Source organism: Lates calcarifer, linkage group LG15 (genome assembly GCF_001640805.2).
Source record: "Lates calcarifer isolate ASB-BC8 linkage group LG15, TLL_Latcal_v3, whole genome shotgun sequence".
In the NCBI taxonomy this organism is placed as follows: Eukaryota; Metazoa; Chordata; class Actinopteri; family Centropomidae; genus Lates; species Lates calcarifer.
In genome coordinates this window covers 14,991,078-15,013,765 of record NC_066847.1, presented here as the reverse complement: position 1 = coordinate 15,013,765, position 22,688 = coordinate 14,991,078, and the positions used below count along the sequence as shown (strand labels likewise).

Sequence of the window (22,688 nt, the reverse complement as noted above, 5' to 3'; positions counted from 1 at the left end):
TAAAACAAGCTTTTATATTACAACAAATTGTTATAGATTAAACCAAATGTTTAAAAAGCCTTTTTGGCTTCTGACATTGTACAAAAAATAGTGTGTACTCTTGACTGAGAGGAAGCTTGGAGATCATTTTGTGACTCCACTATAGTAAACACTGGGGTCAGTGTGACGTATTACTGGGCCAACAGGTTTTGTGAAGAGGCCTGTACAATAGTCTCCTTCACCCCAAAGACAACTACCACTGAGTATATCTTTACCTATTTGCTAAAGTAAAGTTATGAGAGGAAAATAAAATTAAAGTAAAACACACAGCACCGTTGTCTCACAACAGGCTTTTTTGTGTGGAGTTTGCATGTTGTCCCTGTGCCTGCGTGGGTTCTCTCTGGGTATTCCAGCTTCCTCCCACAGTCCAAAGACATGCAGATTAGGTTAACTGGTGACTCTAAATTGCCTGTAAATGTGAGTGTGAGTGGTTGTTTGTCTTTGTATGTCAGCCCTGCCATACACTGGCACCCTTTCCAGGGTGTCCACGCCTCTTGTCCAGAATTAGCTGGGATTGGCTCCACCTTGACTGCTGTTTCAAAATACAGTGGCTGGATGTCTCTTTTAGACTTAATTATGACAACTGTGAGAATTGCTGATGAATTTAAGAATGTTACTGGGAAACCAACAAACCTTGGTAGTAATTTGTATGTGTGTGCATGTGTATTCAAGTTCTCAAGATGTGGACAAACCGGTTCTGCATCTTGCTTACTCTTTTTTTCTTTACTTGAAATCTCTGTGGTTTTGTCCTACACGCCTTCTGGACCACACCTTCACAAGTGAGAGAGAACTTTCCTGTTCTATTTTTTGCCCTGATACCTCTGCATTTCTATAGCTGATACTATCTGATCTGCCCTTAAATAGGTTATAAGCCTGAAATCTTGGCCATAGGGAAAACGTGACAAGGCAAAAATAGCCTCACTCTCTCCACTTGGAAGCCAACCAGAATGCAGAAACAGTCATTTCTACTAGGTATGATATACTGTAGTTCTCTGTCCTGTGTTCTACTTTGTGATGCCTTCAGTATCCACAGCAAGTACACCTGTTGTTGCTCCAAACACAATTCCACAACTGTGTGGAAATGACAGTATCTAATTTTGTTAACAAAATATCACTGAATCAGAGGTGGCTGTAATGCATTCAAGGTTGTATATTGATTTAATGGTGGATTATGACAAATTATGACAATCATAATTGTAACATAATAATTTTACTTTAAAAACATCAAAATATGCTTATATTGGCTACATTATTAATCATTTGTCATCCATCTGCCTCATAAAGATCAGAGGAGTAATGGTAAACTAGGACACTACAACTCCCATAATGTCTCGTGTTCGGTTGCCCGGGTAACGTTTGACGTCACCTCCCTTCCCCCAACATACGGGCCGTGCCTTGGACTGGTGTGATTGGAGGGAAACCCCGTGGACTGCTTTCAGACAGAAGGGCAGAAAGAAACAGCTGTAAGCTTGGTACGCCGACATTACTGCTATCTGACAGTACTCGGGTATGGTAGACCTTATAGCTTTTTAAAAATTGTTTATGTTTATGGTTGCATACGTCCTAATTAGGTTTTCTAACTGCTAGAAAAATATGGAAGCGTATTTTCTCCGATTGTCTGTGGGCTGTGTGTAGCGGCGACAATTATCAGACCAACGAACAATGGCTAGCTTAGCTACAGTTTTGGATATGTCTAATGACTGGTTTCAGAATGGGACATCAGACGGGGAAGGCGTGTCAGGTCGAAGGTTGTTCCCCTGATATTCTGCAGTTTCTTATAGACGTTAATCCGTTATCTGAAGTAATTTGTCAGATTGTGCTAATTTATTAAGAGTGCGTATCGCTTCGTAAAATAAATAAGCAACTCTGATAGGTATGTATTGTCTTAGGGGAAAGAATACTATGATTTATAGTTTAACATGTCTGCTATTAGGTCTGTCTGCTTAATTTCAGTTTTAGCATCTTTTTATATTACAAATTACCGGACAGTTAAACAGTTTTAGGTGTCAAGTAGCACTCGTTTCAAATCTGACAAGAAGGCAAATTGTGATACAACCAGGCGGGCGGCTCAACTAAGATGCACACCTTTTAAAGGCTTGACGTAGCGCTAACCATGTTAATATTTTTTTTTATTCGGAGTAAACTCAAACGTTAAAGGGGTATGGTTACACATTAGTAGCGTGAGAGTAGCTACGAAAATGGTTGTAATGCCTAGCCCATTTAAGTATGTCTTGCTCGGAATGCTTCTGTTTCGGGAAATAGACGGCGCCACTCTGGAAAGGGGTCACGAGGGCCTAACGAAAAGCCGCCATCGGTTGATTTTCATGCACTAAATGGTGTTTGTCCTCAAAACTTTGTCTTTAAATTTAATGGAAGCGTTTCTGGCTGCATATTGACCATAAATGCTGATATTAGTCACAGCAAGTCAAGTCTAAACACGCTTTAATTTCGCACTTTTCCGCTTGTTGGGCGAGTCACAGGTAGAGGGATGGGTGTGGTGTGTGCGTTTACGGGATAAAGGGAGCACATTTGGGTTTGCCCTGGAGGCAAGATCACTGCATTCTGAACTGTGACTGTAGCGTACTTTCTTTGGGAGAATAGCACTCACACATGTGATTTAGGACTGACTACTTAATAACTTTAAATATTTATTTATCGATGAAAATTTATGAGGGTCATGTTACTTCATGTTCATGCGTATAGAGCTAGCTAGCGGTTTCGACAATGTCAAGATTCCTACATGTTGACCACATTGCTCGTCAATTTGCGATTTCCGAGGAGTTGTATTTCTTCTTCTTTTTAAAAAAATTTAATTTCAGTTTATGTGGTCGCCCAACTCGATCTAGGGTGTAATCAATGTTTTTCCCTGTAACTGAACAGATTTTGTACATGCCACATTACATGCATCCTGGTTGGAAAAAATGTCATTGATTCTGTGGAAGCCTGCTGGCTATTTTGCACGGGTCAAAAGGATACAGGCTATTGATGTGATTCCTGTGAGTCAGTATATGTGTCCCAAAAAAAAAAAAAAAAAAAAAAAAAAGCAAGTGTACTAGCATACACAGCCTTCCTTTACATTGTATCCACTGGAACATTATTTCTCAACTCTTACAAATCTAGAGCATTCATTGCTAGCTAGTAATTTCCAAGCCTAATGCTTTACTATTGTATCATTCTCAAAAGTAGCACAGCCATACCAGTGTCCTTGTTTTTCTCAAATCACAATGTTTACAGGCCTTGCAGGTAGGCCTAAAACGTAAATCTCAAAAATAGTTTTCTTTATTAAAGCTAGATGCTGTATATGCTTTATCAATTAACAAAAACAATAACCTGTCTTGTCATACATGGTAACACTGGAAAATTGCATGGCTTAAGTTTGCTGCTTTTTAGCTGTGGGACAGGAGTGGGCATCAGAATCTCAGATGCACATTGCTCTCATTCCACTGCATGCATTTGTTTCAGGTGCTGGAACAGGTTTGTTGTGCCGCTAATTGTAGCTTTTTTTGCAGGCTGTTGTAGATGCTAGTTAAGTGGTTGTGCACAGAGATGCCTCTAGTCCCTACTCAGTTAATGCAGCTCATGCAACTCAGGTGTGTGGCCAAAAATTAATTAGTTTGAAAAGAGTGAAATGAGATGTTCTAATTTAAGAGTTACCAAAGTTAACCTGAAAGGTCCTGTAAATAAAATGCGTAAAACTCAGTAGACTTTTTACAAACTTCAAATAGCAGGGTGGTCTTTTCCGTGCCTACTTGCTGGCTGATACAATTTTAGTTGAATGCAACTAAATCTTTACCTGCTGCACCCTCTGCTCCCTTCTCATTTAGCTAACCAAGATGCATTTCAAACTATGATTTTTAAAAAAATTTTTTTTAGCTCAAACACAGAGCACTCTTGTTGTGCTCAAGCTATGTTTAGTTGATAGCGCTTATAGTACTTCACTATCCAGTTTCTCTTGTTAGCTCCCATAGCCTTGAACTGCCAGTATTTTCCTTGTACAAATACCTCCTAGGGAGGGATGCAAGCCTCAGAAACTAGTTGCATCATGTGCTACAACTTCAGTTAAACCAATCGAGTTAGTGTGGTGTAGTTGCTTCTCTGGACTGGGTAGAGACCCACATCTATTAATGTATTCAGATTAGAGCCAGAAAAAATTTCTTTTTCCCTGACAGTTTAGACATTCATTTGCCACATTACTTGATCCTAAAATTCTATTTTGACTTATTTTTGCCCTACACAGGTGGTAATGAGTACTTCGGTAAATCGCTACCAGTCCAAGAAAAGTCCTCTTGCCACTCACCCAGTTGACCTCAACTATTCTCTTTTCCTCTCTACTTTCCTCCCTCCAGAGCAGTCATGAGTGAGGCACCCCAGAAGGAACTGGTGCATAAGGCCAAACTGGCCGAGCAGGCTGAGCGTTATGATGACATGGCTGCTGCAATGAAGGCTGTTACAGAGGCTGTCACAGAGGATAGCGAACCGCTGTCGATAGAGGAGCGTAACCTGCTGTCAGTGGCCTACAAGAATGTGGTGGGTGCCCGCCGCTCCTCGTGGCGTGTGGTGTCCAGCATCGAGCAGAAATCTGAGGGCAGTGAGAAGAAGTGGGCCATGGCCAAAGAGTACCGGGAAAAGATTGAGAAAGAGCTGAAGGATATCTGCAAGGATGTGCTGGTGAGATTGCTAACATTTTATTGGGCAACATTATTGGCTTTATTTGTTTAAAGTAATGACTTTTTGTCATTTAGACATAGATGTCTGTAGCTTAAATGTTTTTCACATCAAGGAAGAAGGAAGTGAAAGTGTTTTCTGTTGGGTGCTCCTAAAAAAGGTGAAATGGGTACTGCCAGTCTTTCTCCAATGTGTATGTAACCTTCTGCTGTTGTAGCCTTTAAGTTAATTTGATATTTCAAGTCAGACCCAGGTGTGTTGCAGAAATGTTACAAGATGCAGCTATGTGAGTTATGGAATCATTTAGAATATAATATTGCCATCACATTTACATAACGAGGTGCATGTTTGATGGTGGCTACAGCTCACTTTAGCCACTATGGGGTCAACACAACACAACTGTCCATGGCTCTGTGTGCTGAATGGTACAAGGTGGACAAATGTTACCTTTTCAGTCTAATCTGATATTGTGCAGCATCAGATGAACATTTTAACTTAGACACGCCCTGAATTTAATAACCCTCAGCAAGTGTGGGCTCTAGACGTTGTGCATGTCAAAATTATCTTGATCCTGTGCTACGGGGATAAAGAAGTAACTGATGAGAAACAAAAGCAAGGCCTCTTGATGAAAGAAAAAATTTACCTCAGACAAATTACTTCACCTGGTCATCTGCTTTTGACATAAAGCTTATGTGAAGAAATGCTGGATGACTAAGGATTGAGTTGAGCGCCACAGCCATACCTTACTTCAGCAGCTCATGTTGTTTGATGTGTCATTTCTGTCAGTGAAACACTGTGGACCTTGTAGAGAAAAGCCCCGTTGACTGTTTCATTTCTATACCTGGCTATCTTACAGCTATCCAGCTAAAGTTTGCCAGCTGTGATTATCTGTCATCAGTGGTGATCTATAGCTTATCATGGCATTCTTCTGCACATGTACCACTGTAATGGGGGGGGGGGGAATTAACACAGCCAACAGTGTTGTATTACCATTCAAATTTTCATGTTCTATAGGCTTAATCAAACTTTCACATTTTTATCAAATGGGCAGTGCCTTTTTCCTGTTAAGAGGAGAGTGTCTCATCAGAGTTTTGACATACAAGACAGTGTCACCTTCTTCTCTTTCCACTACATGTATCTCCAGATGATGAGTATTTTATTTATTTAAAATAAACCTGGGACTGAAATAAAATGTCTTAAATCAGTGTGGTACCATGGCTTAGTCCACAGGTTTAAAGTTTAATCTACACGGTAAAGACAGATACACATTTGGGAAAAAGCAGACAAGACTTCTCAAGGTTAGCCCATTTGACAAGATAGCCCAGAATTCTCTGCGTAGTAGCACCCATTTTCCACAGGTTTTGTTGCTCATTAGTTTTGTATCTGAAGCAATGTAGCCATCTGTAGGACCTCTGCTACTCTGTTCTTCTCTCAGCCCATGTATTATCTGCTTGGTGACTCACCAGGGTCTAATCCTATAATGACAGCAGCTGAGCACCAGTATTCTCACTTGCTGGCCTCCAGTTTGCCAAATGGCCTTATGGGGACTGAAGAAGACAGAAGGATGAGAGTTGAGAGGGCTGGGAAAGAGGGGCGGTTTTATCGTTTTATCATAGAGATGGACAAACAAGATTTACCTTGCCTACTTTCTTGCCTTAGCATTTCATACATATTATCTTTCCTGGTGAATTTTATTTACAAAGTTGTAGCAATTCTTGAAAGATGCCTCTGCTTTGAGTCTGAGTTTAGCTATATTGACAGGCTGATCAACCCAAAGTAGACTGACTTGACTAATACTGTAATGCTCCTTTTATGGTCAGTTTATGAGAAATGCTCTAAAAGAACTTTACTCTGTAATCTAATGCTTACAGGGGTCTATTAGTGTTGCTGCCCCGTGCTGCTTGCACATACAAGAAGGCATGCATAAGCACACACACTCCTGATGGTCACATTGACATAAATTTGATTTCCAGAATGTGCTGCAGAAACAAAATGACAAGTTCAATTGAAGTGAGTAGAAATCTACACAGAGACCTTTCCTGTGCATTTCTTACAGGGACATGGCTATGTTGTCTGTTCCTCAGAACTTAGGCTTTTATGTCTTTGCCCAGCTGTGTTGCCTGTTCAAGGACTCTGTCCTTGAAGGCAAATATAGAGGAAGATGATTTCAAATTACATGTACAATTACTGAAAATACAAGTTTGCTTTACTAGAACATTCTTGTCTTGGTGGTATGTTGATTTTTAGCTATGCCTTGCCGGTGGCCCAGTTAAAGATTGCGATCCCAAAGGGCTTCCCTGAACCCTTTCATCAGTCTAAGAGTGTTTTGCAAATGCAAATTCTTATATCAGCTTTGTTTATTCTGTTATGCTTGGGATAATGTACAAATGCACTGTGAAGTGAACAGAACTTGGAAAAACCTGTCTTTGTATCCGTTTTGAATAGCAGTCTGTTTGAACTACTAATGTCATATTTGGTGGTTGTGTGCTGTGATCCTAAATTACATTATTATTAAAACCAAATCTATGCATTTTTCAACCTCGGACTACCCAGGGACCAAGGCTCAGCCCATAACTTATTTTGTCTCAACCCATGGTTTTAGAAATCAGGAGGCTTTATAAATTCAAGGGCAGGTCTGGGCTTGGTTTCCTAGTAACATATCATCACTAATGCCATGGGAAATTGTGCTTTGCTTGCTATACTTTTTCAGACATTCACCAATTTCATAACCATCTTTTTAAAAACATTTTTATAAACTTAAGACCCAGTTGGTTTGTTTTTGTGGATCAGCTATACCCCACTTCAATCAAATACACCCTAATTTGTAAAATTTAGGGCGGCGGCCAAAAGGTTTCCTACTTGATGTAGTCGGGGAGACCCTGCTCCCACTCACAAAATATCAGTCATGACACTTTTTTTCCTTCAAAGCTGCCTCATTATGCACACACACACACACACACACACAGAGCACGGTAGTAGCAACAGTGCAACAGGCTGTGAAATTAACAACCAGATCTCTTCTTAAAATGACCAAACCACAAAACTAACTGATGGAGGTGGTGGGTACAGTAATACCTGGTTGAGGCAAGAGGGAGAGAGAGAGAAAGAAGAGAAAAAGAGTGAAAGGTAGATGTGCATTAACCACTGATCTTCACTCTGCTGGGACAAGTCCTGTAAAGTTTTTATCGCCCATGTCTGTCTCTACCAGCTCTTACCATGTGACAAAAGAAGAGTTGACACAAGACAATGGAGCATTTGGTGTCAAAGTGAAAATCAAAAGCACATATTTGGCAGTATTTTGGATTTAAAACTCATGCCAGAAGGGAGCAGACAACACTGATGAGGTCAACTTTGAAGGTTGCAGCATTTGGAAGTGACATTTATCATCTACACACACCATGTTGAGTTGTCAACACCAGTGTTGTGACAAATTTATTACCTGGTGGGAAAGTCTCCACCCTGGCATCTAGTACACTCCCACCATGTGTTACTATAGGTTCCCTGACAGCTAGTATTCAGATTAGCAACAAGGAAAGGCTATCAAGTGGTGCATGCCTGTGATGTAAAGAGCCAAGCTGGGCTCTGTGAGTGGCCTAGTTCCTCAAGCTCATCAGGAGTTCAGCAGCCTGGCTCTCTCCTCTTTTTCCACCCCCTCCATCTTTCATCCATAACACCCCCCCACCCCCCACCCCCGATGCTTTCTTGTTATCCACCCCTCACACAGATCCACTCCCTTCAGTGGTCTCTAAAGCATCTGTGATGGTATCAAGCAAAGTCTCAGGCTTAAGCCCTGAGGCTACTGGAGGGTAGTCTGCCTGTTTCTACCCTCATTTAAGTCTGATGAGAAATTATGCTTTGAAATGTAGGCCATGATGTTTATTTGAATGGGTCAAAATAACTGCTACTGCTCATGTCTTCTGAGATTATTTTTGCTGATTTCAAGGTTTGCTAGCCATAATTGTAGTGCAAGTTATATGCATTATAGTTGAAATATCAAGTTGAAGTCTATTCTTTTCTAACAGTCTGTTTTATTTATTTGTCCTCTGTCACAGGGTCTCTTGGACACTTATCTCATTCCCAAAGCCACTGCACCAGAGAGCAAAGTCTTCTATTTGAAAATGAAAGGCGATTACTTCCGCTACTTGGCTGAGGTGGCTACAGGAGAAGAGAAGACATGTAAGCTCTGTCCCTTGAATACTATCTGTGTGTGTGGTGGTGGTGGTGGCTTAATTCATTTTCACTGTTGAGATATATATATGTGTACATTTTGCTGGCTGGAAAGCTGGATTGTAAGACCTGACATCTATTACTCTTAGTAGAACCAAATAGGGCATTAGACAAGATTCTGTTAAATGAACGCTTGAGCATTGGGATAAGTTTTATGACATTGGCTCCTTAATGATTACAACAGTATCACAGTATATATCTCTGGCAGTAAGCAAGGAAGGATAAATGTACATGAATGCTAATACTTCCTGTTGTTTTTGTTGATTGTTAACAACTAGAAGGTAAGTTTTTATGCTGTAGATAGCATTATCATTCATTTTACTCCTCTTTAGAAAAGCTTTTTCTTATCTTTTGGCATATTTCTCTCTTTTTCAGTTTTCATTCTTGTACTCTTAACCTGTTTGTCCCCCTAGTGGCTGATAAGAGACCTGTGAACTGAGGCAATATCAGCCACTGGCCCCCTCCCTCTAAAACTACTTTCACCTCTTCAGGCCTCTAAAACTATTTAAATGAAAGCAGTCAAGGGGAAATCACTGCTCACATTGCAGACAAGTATATCCTGTTTCCACCTCCACAGGTGAAAGCTGCTTTGTTTGAATGGTCCATGAACCAAACTGAGCAAAAGCATAAAATGGCAGATCATGCACCAATCAATGTGGCTCTTCAGATGTTGGTTAATAATACCCAAAGACCTAGTACACTAAAGTTAGTGAAATTCAGCACAATTAGTTAAACTCGTTCATTTAGTCATTTTACTAAACCCTGCTTTTCTGAGCTGCCTTCATGACACCTCCCTTTGGCCACTGTTGTGTGTTTGTATTTGCGGGCATACAATTATCTTCTTATTCTAATAATTCCTCAGAGAAGACCTGCTTCTTGCCCCATCATTAAAGGTAGCTGCTGTAAGAAAGCAATTACTACTCACTACTTTAAACTTTTTTAGAACATTAAGTCTTTATTTAGGCTTAAAAAACAATTGTGTTGAATCTCACCACAACTACTCAGTGTGTTGTATAGCATCTTTTTTTAGTCTTTTCTGTCCTTTCTACTCTTTTTATATGGTTTATGAAAGCATGATACTCTTATCTGTTATGTTTAGGTTGCACAGTTTTCATGCTCTTTATTTCTTCTCAGCCATCATTAAAGACTCACAGGCTGCCTACCAAAATGCCTTTGAAATCAGCAAAGACGAAATGCAGCCCACACACCCAATCCGTCTTGGTCTTGCCCTCAATTTCTCCGTTTTCTTCTATGAGATCCTCAACTCACCTGAACAAGCATGCCAGCTGGCCAAACATGTAAGTTCAGAAAACCACATAGTTCTCTTTTCATATTTGTAAGAATACTAAACTGCTTAACAGAATGCAAACTTATCAATTCAGCTTGCTTTATTTTTGTGGGGACTCACCTAAAACATATACACATTCTACTGATGTAACTGCGCAGCATGTTTAGACCACCATCATTTTTCCAGTTGTTAAAAATGTGTTTTGAATCCTCTAGGCTTTTGATGATGCCATCGCAGAGCTTGACACACTGAGTGAAGATTCATACAAAGACAGTACACTAATCATGCAGCTACTGAGAGACAACTTGACAGTAAGTTTAACAACTAATTTTCTTTGACTGGTCTTTTTTTTTTTTTTTTTTTTTTTTTTAAGTGTGTTTTTGTTTTTTTTTTTTGGGTAGATAAAACCAGTCACAGCCTCCCAGAGCCCATGGTGATGTTATCAAATGTCTTATTTTCAGTCTAGAATCCAAAAATTTGATTTGAGTCAGAAAGGTAAAAAAAACAGAAAATATTTACTTTTGAGGAGCTGAGACCAGAGTTTGTTTTGGGGATAAATGATTGCTACATTTATTGGTACTGTATATGTAAGCAGTTCCATCTTCTAGAATGGTCACTTGACCCACATTTCACTTCTTGATTTCATTTAGCCAGATGAATACAGGAATACAGCTTTATAATGGTAGATTAGCAAAGGTCTTACCAAATTTAATACATACAGTGTGCAAGCAGAAAGCATACAGACCTCTTCACTTTTTTCACATTTTAAGTTGCACCCTTATGCCCAAATTTCTTAAAAAAAAAAAAAAAAAAAAATCATTTTGTTTTGACAAATTTATTAAACAGGCCCTGATATCAGCCAAGCACTTTTGCTATGAACTCCTTACATTAACTACATAAGGGTGCCATCTATTTATTTGTATCTGGTCACTTTGGGGTAGACTATGCAATACTCTTAACTCTCCCTTCAAATGGAAATCAGAACATTTTAAAGATGAACCATTAATGGATGTTGGCCTCTCTTATTTACCCCACTCTGCCTTTTCTTTGACCCTCTTGTTCTCCTTGTTCTCACTGCTACCTTTCTCCTCCTGTCCTCCTTTAGCTGTGGACCTCCGATAACCAGGTTGAGGGAGAGGATACGGAAGAGCCCAGAGATTGAGCCAGACCCCCATAGGCATCCCTGTCTGCCTGCCATCGTCCCGGCTCATCTTCATCAACACTGAGACCACCTCACTATCATCATTGTCGTCCAACTCTCTCCACCCTTTTTCTATTTAGGTGTCTCAACACTCCTCTCTCTCCTATCGGTTTACTGTTTCCTCTTTTGTAGTAACTGTGGGAAAAGGGATTGGGAGTGGGGGTATGTTTTAAATGGCTTGGTGGGAGGGTCCATGTGGAAGGGTAGTGTATTTGGGGTTGGTTGGTTGCCTGTCTGCTGACCTGTTTTTGTGTGTGGGAGTATTAGGGATGTTGTATTATTAAGGTGGTGGGTGAGAGGACAAATTCTTGACTCAAGAAACATGCAGCAGGTTGAGTTATTTAGACTCGGACAACAGGTTATCCTGTATATGTATTCTATTCATAATAATGGTCTTATTCTTGATTAGCACCATTTTTTGATGACAAACCTGGGGTTTCACAAAAACCAGGAGTTCTCACACCTGAGCAGACGGCAGCAGTTAATCTCTATTTAGCAAGAGGAATGACAGCAGAGGTAGAGACAGTAGAGGATGCAGTGGGGAGTGCTGGAGAAAGATGGTAATGTTTTGTTGGAACACAAGGGTTACATTCCATTTACTGTCAGTTGCTCAACCTTCTACTCTTATTTTGTTCTGTTTTTGGGTGACCTGCTTTTGTATGTATGTATCACTTATGAGGTATAGAAAACTTTGAAGAACAAAAGAGCACACAATCTTGTTATTTGCTGTTTTGTATGAGCACAGCAGTAAAAAAAATCCCACATGCTTATCTAGTTACTGCTTTTTCTAATTAAGATTTTTATTTGTTTGTCTTTTATTCTCCTGTTTTCTCTCAGTACTTGCCTAAACTGCATGTTGGTAAGAAGTAGTTTGTGGACATGTAAGGAAGGTTTTTGTCTGGCTGGCTAGCTTTGTTCATGTCTTTGGAATTTCCATACAGAACACCCAAGCCCAACTGTTATTTTTTCAGGGGGGGATGTGTAATTTCATGTAAAGTGGAATTAAAAAAAAAAAAAAGATTCAACTTGTTTCTTTTGAGGTGGCACACTGATAGTCAGGAGTGGTCTAACACTGTAGTTTTTTTTATTTTAACATTTGTGTGATCCAAAGTTATTTATAAAAGTTTGAGTCTCAAATCAGGAGTGTTTATCTATTCTCAAATGATGAGCTTTGCTATATTTGGGTGCTAAATCTGGCAACCATTTTAATTCAGATGCTCTATTTTCTGTGAATTGCTGTACAAGAATAAGTGAGTCACATTAAGCTGGAGGCTGGGAGCAGAGGAGACCCACAGAAAGTCCTCCCTACTTATTACTCACCAGCTTGATTCAGTTTCTCCAATGCAAATTCTTCACTGTTGTGTTACTTTGTAACTTGTCCTCCTTGAAGGATTTCCCTGTGCCCAGGAAAATTACACTACACTAAAAGCATGTAGGCTACATGTTTGGATACGCCAGGCCTTTGGAGACCGGAGACCTGCAAAGTTCACTACTGCAAAATCTCATTCACATCCAAAGGCCAAAAACTAAGCAAAGCAGTGGAGGGAGGGGTGAGAAAACAACTATTTGAGAGGGTTAAAGCATAACCCTTGTGTCTTGCTCCACAATCAAGAAGCCTGTCAGTTTGCGTAGTTGCTACTGCTTAAATGAACAGCTAAAGGAAGGCAAACTCATCAAAAAACTTTAATCCCAACCTATGACTTAACAGAAATACACTAATGAGCATATGCAAAGAACTTACAGCAGACTTTGCTCTCACATAATCATATAATAGATAGATTTTGACCATATTCTCCCTGTCAGAATCCTCAGAAACACGACTGGACCTATGGAAAATGGGCTGTACAATGTAGGATGTAGTCGTGTCGTTTTCGCTCTTTACTATCCCCTACAGGTGTTACACCGAGCCTCGCCTACCTGCCGAGAAGTGCATGATCCTCGCGGTGGTGATGGGAAGTTCGGCTCTCTTCAGAGAGCCGGCTCTTTTGGCTCAGCTCCCAAAGAAGAGCCGGCTCTTTCGACTCCTGAACGGCTCTTAATGTAGGATTTTTTGTAGGCCTTTATTTTACCATAACTGTGCAAAAATTAATGGTTTGTGTGTCGAAAACCCTTTCATGTTCGGTGTTTTTATGAGAAGCCTTATAATTGCCTAATTTTGTGCATTTATTCTGTTACAAAACCATTCTTGTTTAATATTTTAATCAAACATTTTATTGCGCAAATTAACAACAAAACTGCAAATAAAACCACAGAACAGAACCAAACTCAACCAAACAGTATTATAACAGCCTTATAATTGCCTAATGTTGTGCATTTATCCTGTTACAAAACCATTTGATCAAACATCTGATTGGCCGCGATGCTGACCAATCAAAACAAAGTTCTGCCTTGAGCAGAGCTCAGGCTGAGCACCGAGGTAAGCAGCGAAAGGAAAAAAAAATTGGGATTCACTACAAAGCATCGGCTCTCAGAGCCATACGTTTTGCGCATGACACATCACTACCTCGCGGCAGTACGCACAAGGAAACCAAAAACTATCCGACATTTTATTGATTTCTAAGACACTACTATTACCATAATACTACCTGTCGGGCTATTTGACTACTGGAATTGCGTTCTCGTGATACAATAATCCTGCATTATTCCTATTCTATATGATTTTCTCTTTATTTGTCCTTGAGTGGCCCGGAATAAAATATGTGTAGGCAACACAACATGATTCTTGTCCATAAACTTAAAGAAAAGATGTAATATTTAGCATAGCTGGCTTTAGGTGCCGAGAATGGCATTCCCTTTATTTCAGTCAAGGTGAGTGGAACGTATGTACCATGTCAAGCCAACGCAACCCTGAACATGTGCTGGAAACACTTTGATTCATAACTATTCACAAGGAATCCCCTAATTCATCCAATCTGAGTTTTAAAACACAACTGTTTCTCGGTTTCTTTTTTGAGAGTAAAATAAATCAATTTACTGTTACGGTTCGTAAATATTTCCCGCATATTAAGTACCGGGATAATGTTTTCTAGAAAGTGAAACGTTTCATTTGACACAAGCTCCCGCATAATACTTTGTATGTACTTTATATAGCTTAGTTTTTCCGTTGACTGACATAATGCAATCCTCGGAGGATGAGTTACAAGTCTTTCAGTTTCAGTGGTTACGAGGACAAAATAGTAATCTTACAGAGAGACGTGGTAATGACTGCATTACACAGTGTTAAAAAATACTACAGCGGACCACTCAATTGATAGCCCATTCCTTACCTGCAGAAAAAACGTCCTGTTTGAACTATACATCCCAATTTGGTAACGACCAAAATTAAATCGAAACGAAATATCGCGAGATGTGTGACGTCAACCTTAGTGGTGAACGCGCTGTAGTCGCTACTGGAATCGGGAAACAACCTCTGCCGACCTTCCTTTCATTCCCGTAATCCGTCTGCGTAGGGTGTGCTCCGGAGCTAGTCTCGGCACACATTTTATTATTATGAAACAAACCAAAAGCTAGAGAGCACACGCAGACATATTTTTATAAGAAAAACAAAAATCGGTGAAGCAGGATTTGATTTGCCAACCCAAGCAACGCGAAGAAGACGCTGCCTTAGAAAAAGAACGAAAGACGGAACGAGAGGAACGTTAGCACGTTGAGCAGTTAGCGTCATTGTTGAAAGCGTGTGATTAACGTTAGTCAGTTATATTGTTAACCACTTATTTCTCCCTTTAAGGGCTTTGTCATTCCAGCTATCATTGTAAATGAGAGCATTTGTGTCGTATACTAGCGACAATTCAGCTTACTGACTGTGAAAAAGAACAGACTCAGAGGTGTGCGAGCCACATCGGTTAGGCCACGCTCCGACATTTTGCTAACCAAGCTAACTAGCCCACGTTGCTAACTTAAGATAGTATTAGTGTTTGCGCTCTCAGTTTTTGTGAAGCTATCGAAGAGACCGACAAAATAACTCCTCCGCATAGAAGATTGATATTGGCTGACTGTTGTCTGTAAAATATCGAGCTATTATAATCCTCCAGTTGTCGTGTTGCCTGAGAACACGCGTCGTCAGACATGAATCCTAGCGCGCCCAGCTACCCAATGGCCTCCCTCTATGTGGGAGACCTGCATCCAGACGTTACCGAGGCCATGCTCTACGAGAAATTCAGCCCGGCTGGGCCCATTCTCTCCATCAGAGTGTGCAGAGACATGATCACCCGCCGATCCCTCGGCTATGCCTATGTCAACTTCCAGCAGCCTGCTGATGGTAGGTTTATTATAACGTAATATAGCAAGTACAGCTAACGAGGAACGTGGTACCATCCTACTCCATTTTGATTATCCATGCCATAGCACCTATGTTTCAATTAGCACAATGGATGTTTTAGTCAGTATCTTTGTGTAATGCAATGTAATAATTTCAGATTACGTTTTGAACATGCCAGACATGTGTTGTACATGTCATGACATGTCATGAAAGACGATTTTTTGACTTCTGTAAAAGTACTGAGGTGACTGCAAAATTTAAACCACACATGAGCCAGGTGTTACAAGTTGTGCCATCTCTTCACAGCTGAGCGAGCCCTGGACACCATGAATTTCGATGTGATCAAAGGCAGACCTCTCCGCATCATGTGGTCTCAGCGTGACCCCTCCCTGAGGAAGAGCGGAGTGGGCAACATCTTCATCAAGAATCTGGATAAATCCATTGACAACAAGGCGCTGTACGACACCTTCTCTGCATTTGGAAACATCTTGTCCTGCAAGGTAGGCAAGGCAGCATTACTTCTGGCTGCCTCTGTTCTTGGTTTAGAGTGCTTTACATACTACTACTTTGCATGACTAAAGATTGCACCAGGTTAAAGGTGATTGTGTGTGTCTTGTGTTTTTGTTATGCATGATATTTAGGATTGTTTTTGACATGCTCAAATCTCCCTTTTCCAAGGTGGTTTGTGATGAAAATGGCTCAAAGGGTTACGGCTTTGTGCACTTTGAGACCCACGAGGCTGCTGAGCGGGCCATTGAGAAAATGAATGGCATGTTGCTCAATGACAGAAAAGTGTAAGTGGGAGTACAATTACACTCTCGTGTAAATCAGTGTTTTGAATTGTGTGATTAACGTGAATTTTAAATCTAATCAGAGTTTTTTTTCTTGATTTTAACTGCATCTTGCCTACAAAACTCACCTACCAGTCACGCCAAATGTATTTTGGGTTTTTATCCCAGTTAAGAATAACAGTCATTCCAGAGATATGAGTCAGGTTTAAAAGATCTTGCAGCGTTATAAGTAGAGAACGTTCCAGTCCTCAAGAAAGTGTTTGGGAAATACTGATCAGAATGACTGAATTATAATTCTGTTTTGTACATTTGCAGTATTATTGAGTAAAATATGTAAGTGTTCCTTTGTATTATTGTGTTCTGAGAAGCATGATTTGCATCTGAGTTGACTGTCACAAGAACCCCAGATGTCTAGACCAAAATTGATTGCAGTTACATCCTTCCTGCAGTCCACACTGTGTACCTCTTCACTTAGAATGTCCCAGAATGCACCATAAAGTTGCAAACATTTTCACTACAAAAAGAGTCTGGTCAACCATTTCATTATAATAGAGCCTTTAAAGATAAAGGGTGCTATTAGTGATATCCTTTTGGGATAGTTGGGCTAATTTGTGTAGTGGAGCCAAATAAAGTAATGCATTAGAGAGGTTTCACTGATCAGGTCTGCACAGCAACTGGAATATTAAGATAATTCTGGAGTTAGGGTATTAAGTTCAACGTTTTGTCACAGCACGTATGATGTGTTTAATATTTTTCATGTCCTTTGACCAACAGATTTGTTGGACGCTTTAAATCACGTAAAGAGAGGGAGGCTGAGCTGGGAGCACGTGCCAGAGAGTTTACCAACGTTTACATCAAAAACTTTGGAGAGGACATGGATGACGAGAAGCTGAAGGAGCTGTTCGGCAAATATGGTTAGACAATGAGATTTCAAAGACAACAGGTTTACAATTAAGCATGTTACCAGTGTGGCTTGAGTAGTTAAATGATAACAAAATGTTTTTATTTTTTAGGGCCTGCCCTCAGTATTCGCGTTATGACCGATGAGAGTGGCAAATCCAAGGGATTTGGCTTTGTTAGCTTTGAGAGACACGAAGATGCACAGAAGGTTAGGATCAACACCACCATCTTTTCTTTGGGGACATTGTTCCCTTTATATATGTCTAAATCTTTGGAAAATTAAACATCCACATATTTGTCACTGTATCTCTACTGCTGACTTTGACTTCGTTTGTATCAATGGATTTCTGCTTATTTCATTGCAGGCTGTGGATGACATGAATGGTAAAGAACTGAATGGTAGGCAAGTGTATGTGGGCCGTGCACAGAAGAAAGGAGAGCGACAGAACGAGCTCAAGCGCAAATTTGAGCAGATGAAGCAAGATCGCATGACCAGATACCAGGTTTGCCTTCTACTTTTTCAGGGGAATTAAATTCGGCAGATGACACCACAGGGCTGATTTTAAGGAGGTGTATATCATCTCTAAAATCAGAGCAAATGCTTGAGAAGCGTAGCTTGTCAATGACATATTTTGCTGCCATGCAAAACCTCCTTTCAAGTAGCCAGTCTCCAGATATCGTTATCGCTGGCTATACGTGACAAAGAGTTGATATGACTTATTCCTGGGGTTACAGTCTCATATCTCTTATTCTAGGGTGTCAATCTCTATGTGAAAAACCTGGATGATGGCCTAGATGATGAGCGTCTGCGCAAAGAATTCTCTCCATTTGGAACCATAACAAGTGCTAAGGTACAGATTGCAGTACTTGGTTAATAATATTGAAAAGTTTCAAGACTTGATTACAAATTGAGTTTGTCTCTGATTTTCTTGTAGCTTTATGGTGATTAACAAGACAATCATTTGTCCAAATAAATGCTAATCACTTTCTTCTCCGGTAGGTGATGATGGAGGGTGGCCGCAGCAAAGGCTTTGGCTTTGTGTGCTTCTCTTCACCGGAGGAAGCCACTAAAGCTGTAACAGAGATGAATGGCCGTATTGTTGCTACAAAGCCACTGTATGTGGCTCTGGCCCAGCGCAAAGAGGAGCGTCAGGCTCATCTAACCAACCAGTACATGCAGAGGATGGCCACTGTCCGTGCTGTGCCCAACCCTGTCCTCAACCCATACCAGCCTGCCCCACCCTCAGGCTATTTCATGGCGGCTATACCTCAGGTGAGTCAGCCACTTTGCTGAGTATACATGACAAAAAACTGCTTGTGTTGTTATCGGACAATATGTTTGGGAATGGATAATAGGAAAATAATGTTTCAGTTCCTTGGCAGTAAGACCAAACAGTGATATATCTTTGCCTCTGTCCTTCTCAGGCCCAGAACCGTGCTGCATACTACTCCGCCAACCAGCTGGCACAGCTCCGCCCAAGCCCCCGTTGGGCCACTCAAGGAGTGCGTCCTCAGCGTAAGTAGTCATATTTGCATACCTTTTTAAATCTTTTCAACTGGTAAATTTGTAAGTTCAGTACAAACCAAGGTCACACTTGAACCCACGACTAACACACGAGGAAAAAGCCATATGCTTGCACTTGAGCCTACTTCCTCCTACTTGTTTTTTAACATGTTACCAGGTTAACTGCCACCCATATAAATAAAAGCCTTACAACCTCAAATAATGTTACAAACTTGAACACTGTGTTACAGAGTTTAACTTGCCTCAGGCAGTGTGATAGGTGACTGACCAACACAGTTTCCCCTCTGGGCATACATTTGCTGTACACATATGCTGCTGAGACAAAACCAAATATACAATTCTGCTGTTGATACTGGCTCTCTTACTTGCTGTCCTCGTCACTTCTCGTATATGCTGAACTGCAGCCTGTAAGTCAAAGACTGCTGCAGAGTATGCTAGGGAACCAGATCAGTTCAAAGTTAGACATTAGACTGGGTGCTTGTTAGCCTATGGGTTTTATTCCTGAGTGGGATCTAGATAGACTTGTTCCTGCAGTTTGGTCAAGGTCCACAACTTTAAGTGGCTGGTGATATTAATAGTATTTGTATTTGTTAGTATTTGCATTTTGATTTAGATACTTTTATTGTCTCTAGGTTACTTCTTATTTCTGCTACTAAAAAGTGTACAGATAGCATCAACACAGTCATCAGAGCGCATTGAATAAAAGACATGACAAATTCCTAATTTATCAGCTTTATGTAGCCTACTGCTTCATATATTGGGAGGATAATAAAGCATATTGTTTTACTTCCACTTGATTACCATTATATTTGTGTCTCCTACACTCTCGTGCCACGACAAAATACTTGAAATACTCGATACATTTAAAGGTCAGCACCCAGTATATCCTGAGGTAAAATAACACCTCCTGAAATGAACCTCTTGGCACTAATTCCATGTGATTATAACTAATCAGTTTGGCCCTTTTATTAATTTGAATGCTGAGTCATGCTGTGAATCAGTCACTAGTTCCCTCTTTTAACATGGAAAGAAAGTAAGTCTAACAACTTCATTGTGGATTTCTGTTGTTGTTTTCTCTTCCTTCAGACTTCCAAAACATGCCCAGTGCTATGCGCCCATCAGCTCCCAGGCCACAGACCTTCAACACCATTCGTCCCACCACCACCACCAACACCCAGGTCCCACGCATGATGGCTTCCCAGCGTATGCGTAAGTATTTCAGTTTTCAGAAGACAAGAATCAATCACACTTTGTTCACCTGTCACATCTGGTTTGCCACTAGATGTAGCTTTAAGTTCCTTTTTCTCCTTTCTCACCTTAGCCACTCAGGCCCTCAGCCAACGCCCTGCCAGTGCTTCAGCCACTGCCGCCCCTGTGCGTGCCATGCCCCAGTACAAATATGCTGCCAGTGTGCGCAACCCCCAACAGCACATGGCCTCCCAGCCACAGGTCACCATGCAGCAGGTAAGAATTCCATTGAATTCCATTTTGCTAATATACAGCATTGAAAAAGAATAAACACAGTTGCATTCCCATACGTTGTTATTGCAAATTGATTTCCAACAGCTGGTGGCAATTCAATAAGAAATGTGCTTTTGACTACTGCAGAACCATCTAGATTTGTCAGCAGTGGATGGGAATGAGAATGGTCTATGTGTATTTAGAGCTAACAGTGTGGCAGACTGGAGCTGGTGCTCAGGGCTATTACTAAACCTTAAAAAGTGCCAAATGATGGCTGTTATGTTCTTACTCTGCTATAGTCATATTCAACTCTGGGTCTGAGAATATTGAACTTGGGTATGACAAGATGTGCCATATTTAGGCTTTAACCAAAAATAATCTCAACTGTGTCATGTTACGACAAATTTTTAACTGCTGAAAGAATCTATGGGAAACACTTGGCAAGCAGGGTCAATAAAAACTGTATCCAACACTAGTCATTCATGCTGTTGAAATATACTGTAATGATTACTCATTAATAGTAGTTGTGCAATCATTCATTTTTACAGCTGCCAAGAATTTGTCCCTTGACTCAAATCTTTTTGCCCCATCTTTAGCCTGCTGTCCATGTCCAAGGACAGGAGCCCCTGACTGCCTCCATGCTGGCAGCTGCCCCTCCTCAGGAACAGAAGCAGATGCTGGGTCAGTACTTCACCTGCTCTATCTACAGGGATCTAACATGAACAGAAGTGTTTTTGGGAAATCAATTGGATTCTTCATAGTCACCAAGCTATTTTACATCTTCAGTCTGGTTTCCTGCATTTCATAATTGTTGTTGATAACTCCTCTTCTTCAGGTGAGCGTCTGTTCCCCCTGATCCAGAACATGCACCCTAGCCTGGCGGGCAAGATCACGGGTATGCTACTGGAGATTGACAACTCAGAGCTTCTTCACATGCTCGAGTCACCCGAGTCACTGCGCTCAAAGGTCAGTTGATGGCTGATCTTTAAGATAATTCTCTGGAAGCCTGCTGGCTGAAATTGGTGCTCTATGAATTTGCTAATTTTACAGTCATCTGAAGATAAATGAGGCTGGTTGCTGTGTAGCATCTTCACAAACAGGAATCTGTGAATGAAGGTTGTATTAAGTATTTTGTTGTTTCAGGTGGATGAGGCTGTTGCTGTGCTTCAGGCCCACCAGGCCAAGGAGGCTGCTCAGAAGTCCACCACCCCTGCTGGTGTTCCCAGTGTCTAAGGTGTGTGGGTTGGTGGGGGAGGGAGTGTAGGTGTTAAAGTTCTAGATAACACAGGTGAAAGGATACCTCAATGAACTACACACTGTAACCTTTAATATACTTTCTTTTTGTCTTACAGATAGAGCATTTTGAAACCTGCTTCACCGATGGAAAAAGAGAAAAAAAATATTAAACATTGAAAAACCTAAAACTCTGAAAACATCGCAAAATGATAAATTATTTCTTAAAAAAAGAAGATAACAATTGACATTGCCAGGTCTAGGAATGGTTTGACTAGACCTTGATCATAAACAAAAATTTGTTTAAAAAAATAGCAAAATAGAGAAAATTGAAATTATAAATTGAATGCATTCCTCTGTTTTATGTCATTTTACTGTGTCAGTGCTCAGAATATCAGCCATGTTCAGGAAGGTGGTAGCTGAGCGTTTTGAAAGGTGATTTGTATCGTAAACTGCTGGCTGTAATAAATTCTCATTCAAAATACATCTTTCTCTGTTTTATGACTGAGTGCTATTGTTCCTATGACTTTACTACTGTATATGTCTTTACAGAACTCTTAAATTGAACTGTGCTAATTGCAAACATTTTATAAAATTACATTTTCAGTCTCAAGTTCATTGGTCATATTGGTCATATCTCAAAGTGTGGATGATCTGTAGTCTAAACCGATGATACTCAGTATTTACAGAACAGTCTTCCACCAGGTGTCAGTGTCATTCCGTGACCATTAATCCTTCCAACCACAAAGCAGGGGACCTTGTTCGATGTTGTGGACCTGACAAAGCAGGAAGGTGTCAGGAGGAACAGCCAGCCCAGCACTTGCAGGAATATAGTAACTGCTGTGTCTTACATTTGTCAGCAACTTTCCTGCCCTTTTATATGTTACTCTCTTAATCTTATGGCTGGATTTTCTCTAAAAGTTGACTCATGCAGTATCCTGTCCTGAAACCTGAGAATACTCAGGAAAAGGTCATTTATTTTCTTCTGCTGCTCATTTATAAAAGATCCCATATTCATTTTTATTCTTTATTCAGATAGTGGATGAGAAGGCCCAGGTTGCACATTTACCTTTACCTGAGGTTAGATAATTACAAATTTC

The 22,688-nt window shown here is 40.5% G+C and overlaps 2 protein-coding genes across 4 annotated transcripts; both read left to right on the top strand.

Annotated features, from left to right (window-relative positions):
* The first annotated feature begins 1,382 nt into the window (after positions 1-1,382).
* On the top strand, positions 1,383-12,440 carry LOC108876274 (14-3-3 protein zeta). 3 transcript variants are annotated; one of them, XM_018665665.2, is made up of 6 exons: positions 1,383-1,511; positions 4,386-4,707; positions 8,757-8,880; positions 10,066-10,229; positions 10,435-10,530; positions 11,325-12,440. In XM_018665665.2, the coding sequence occupies exons 2-6, from the start codon at positions 4,393-4,395 to the stop codon at positions 11,379-11,381; spliced, it is 756 nt and encodes a 251-aa protein (XP_018521181.1). In that variant the 5' UTR covers positions 1,383-1,511; positions 4,386-4,392; the 3' UTR covers positions 11,382-12,440. The 3 variants fall into 3 exon arrangements, with proteins under 3 accessions (XP_018521181.1, XP_018521179.1, XP_018521180.1); XM_018665663.2 differs by having other exon boundaries at positions 1,413-1,546; XM_018665664.2 differs by having other exon boundaries at positions 1,425-1,546; positions 4,391-4,707.
* Positions 12,441-14,827: 2,387 nt separating this feature from the next.
* Positions 14,828-22,072, top strand: LOC108876275 (polyadenylate-binding protein 1A). The gene is made up of 15 exons (XM_018665666.2): positions 14,828-15,678; positions 15,985-16,178; positions 16,357-16,472; positions 17,244-17,383; positions 17,483-17,577; positions 17,735-17,872; positions 18,125-18,220; positions 18,370-18,642; positions 18,795-18,885; positions 19,981-20,103; positions 20,216-20,358; positions 20,952-21,036; positions 21,191-21,321; positions 21,499-21,589; positions 21,708-22,072. Exons 1-14 carry the CDS (start codon positions 15,486-15,488, stop codon positions 21,586-21,588), a joined length of 1,908 nt encoding a protein of 635 aa, XP_018521182.1. The 5' UTR covers positions 14,828-15,485; the 3' UTR covers position 21,589; positions 21,708-22,072.
* The last annotated feature ends 616 nt before the right edge of the window (positions 22,073-22,688 follow it).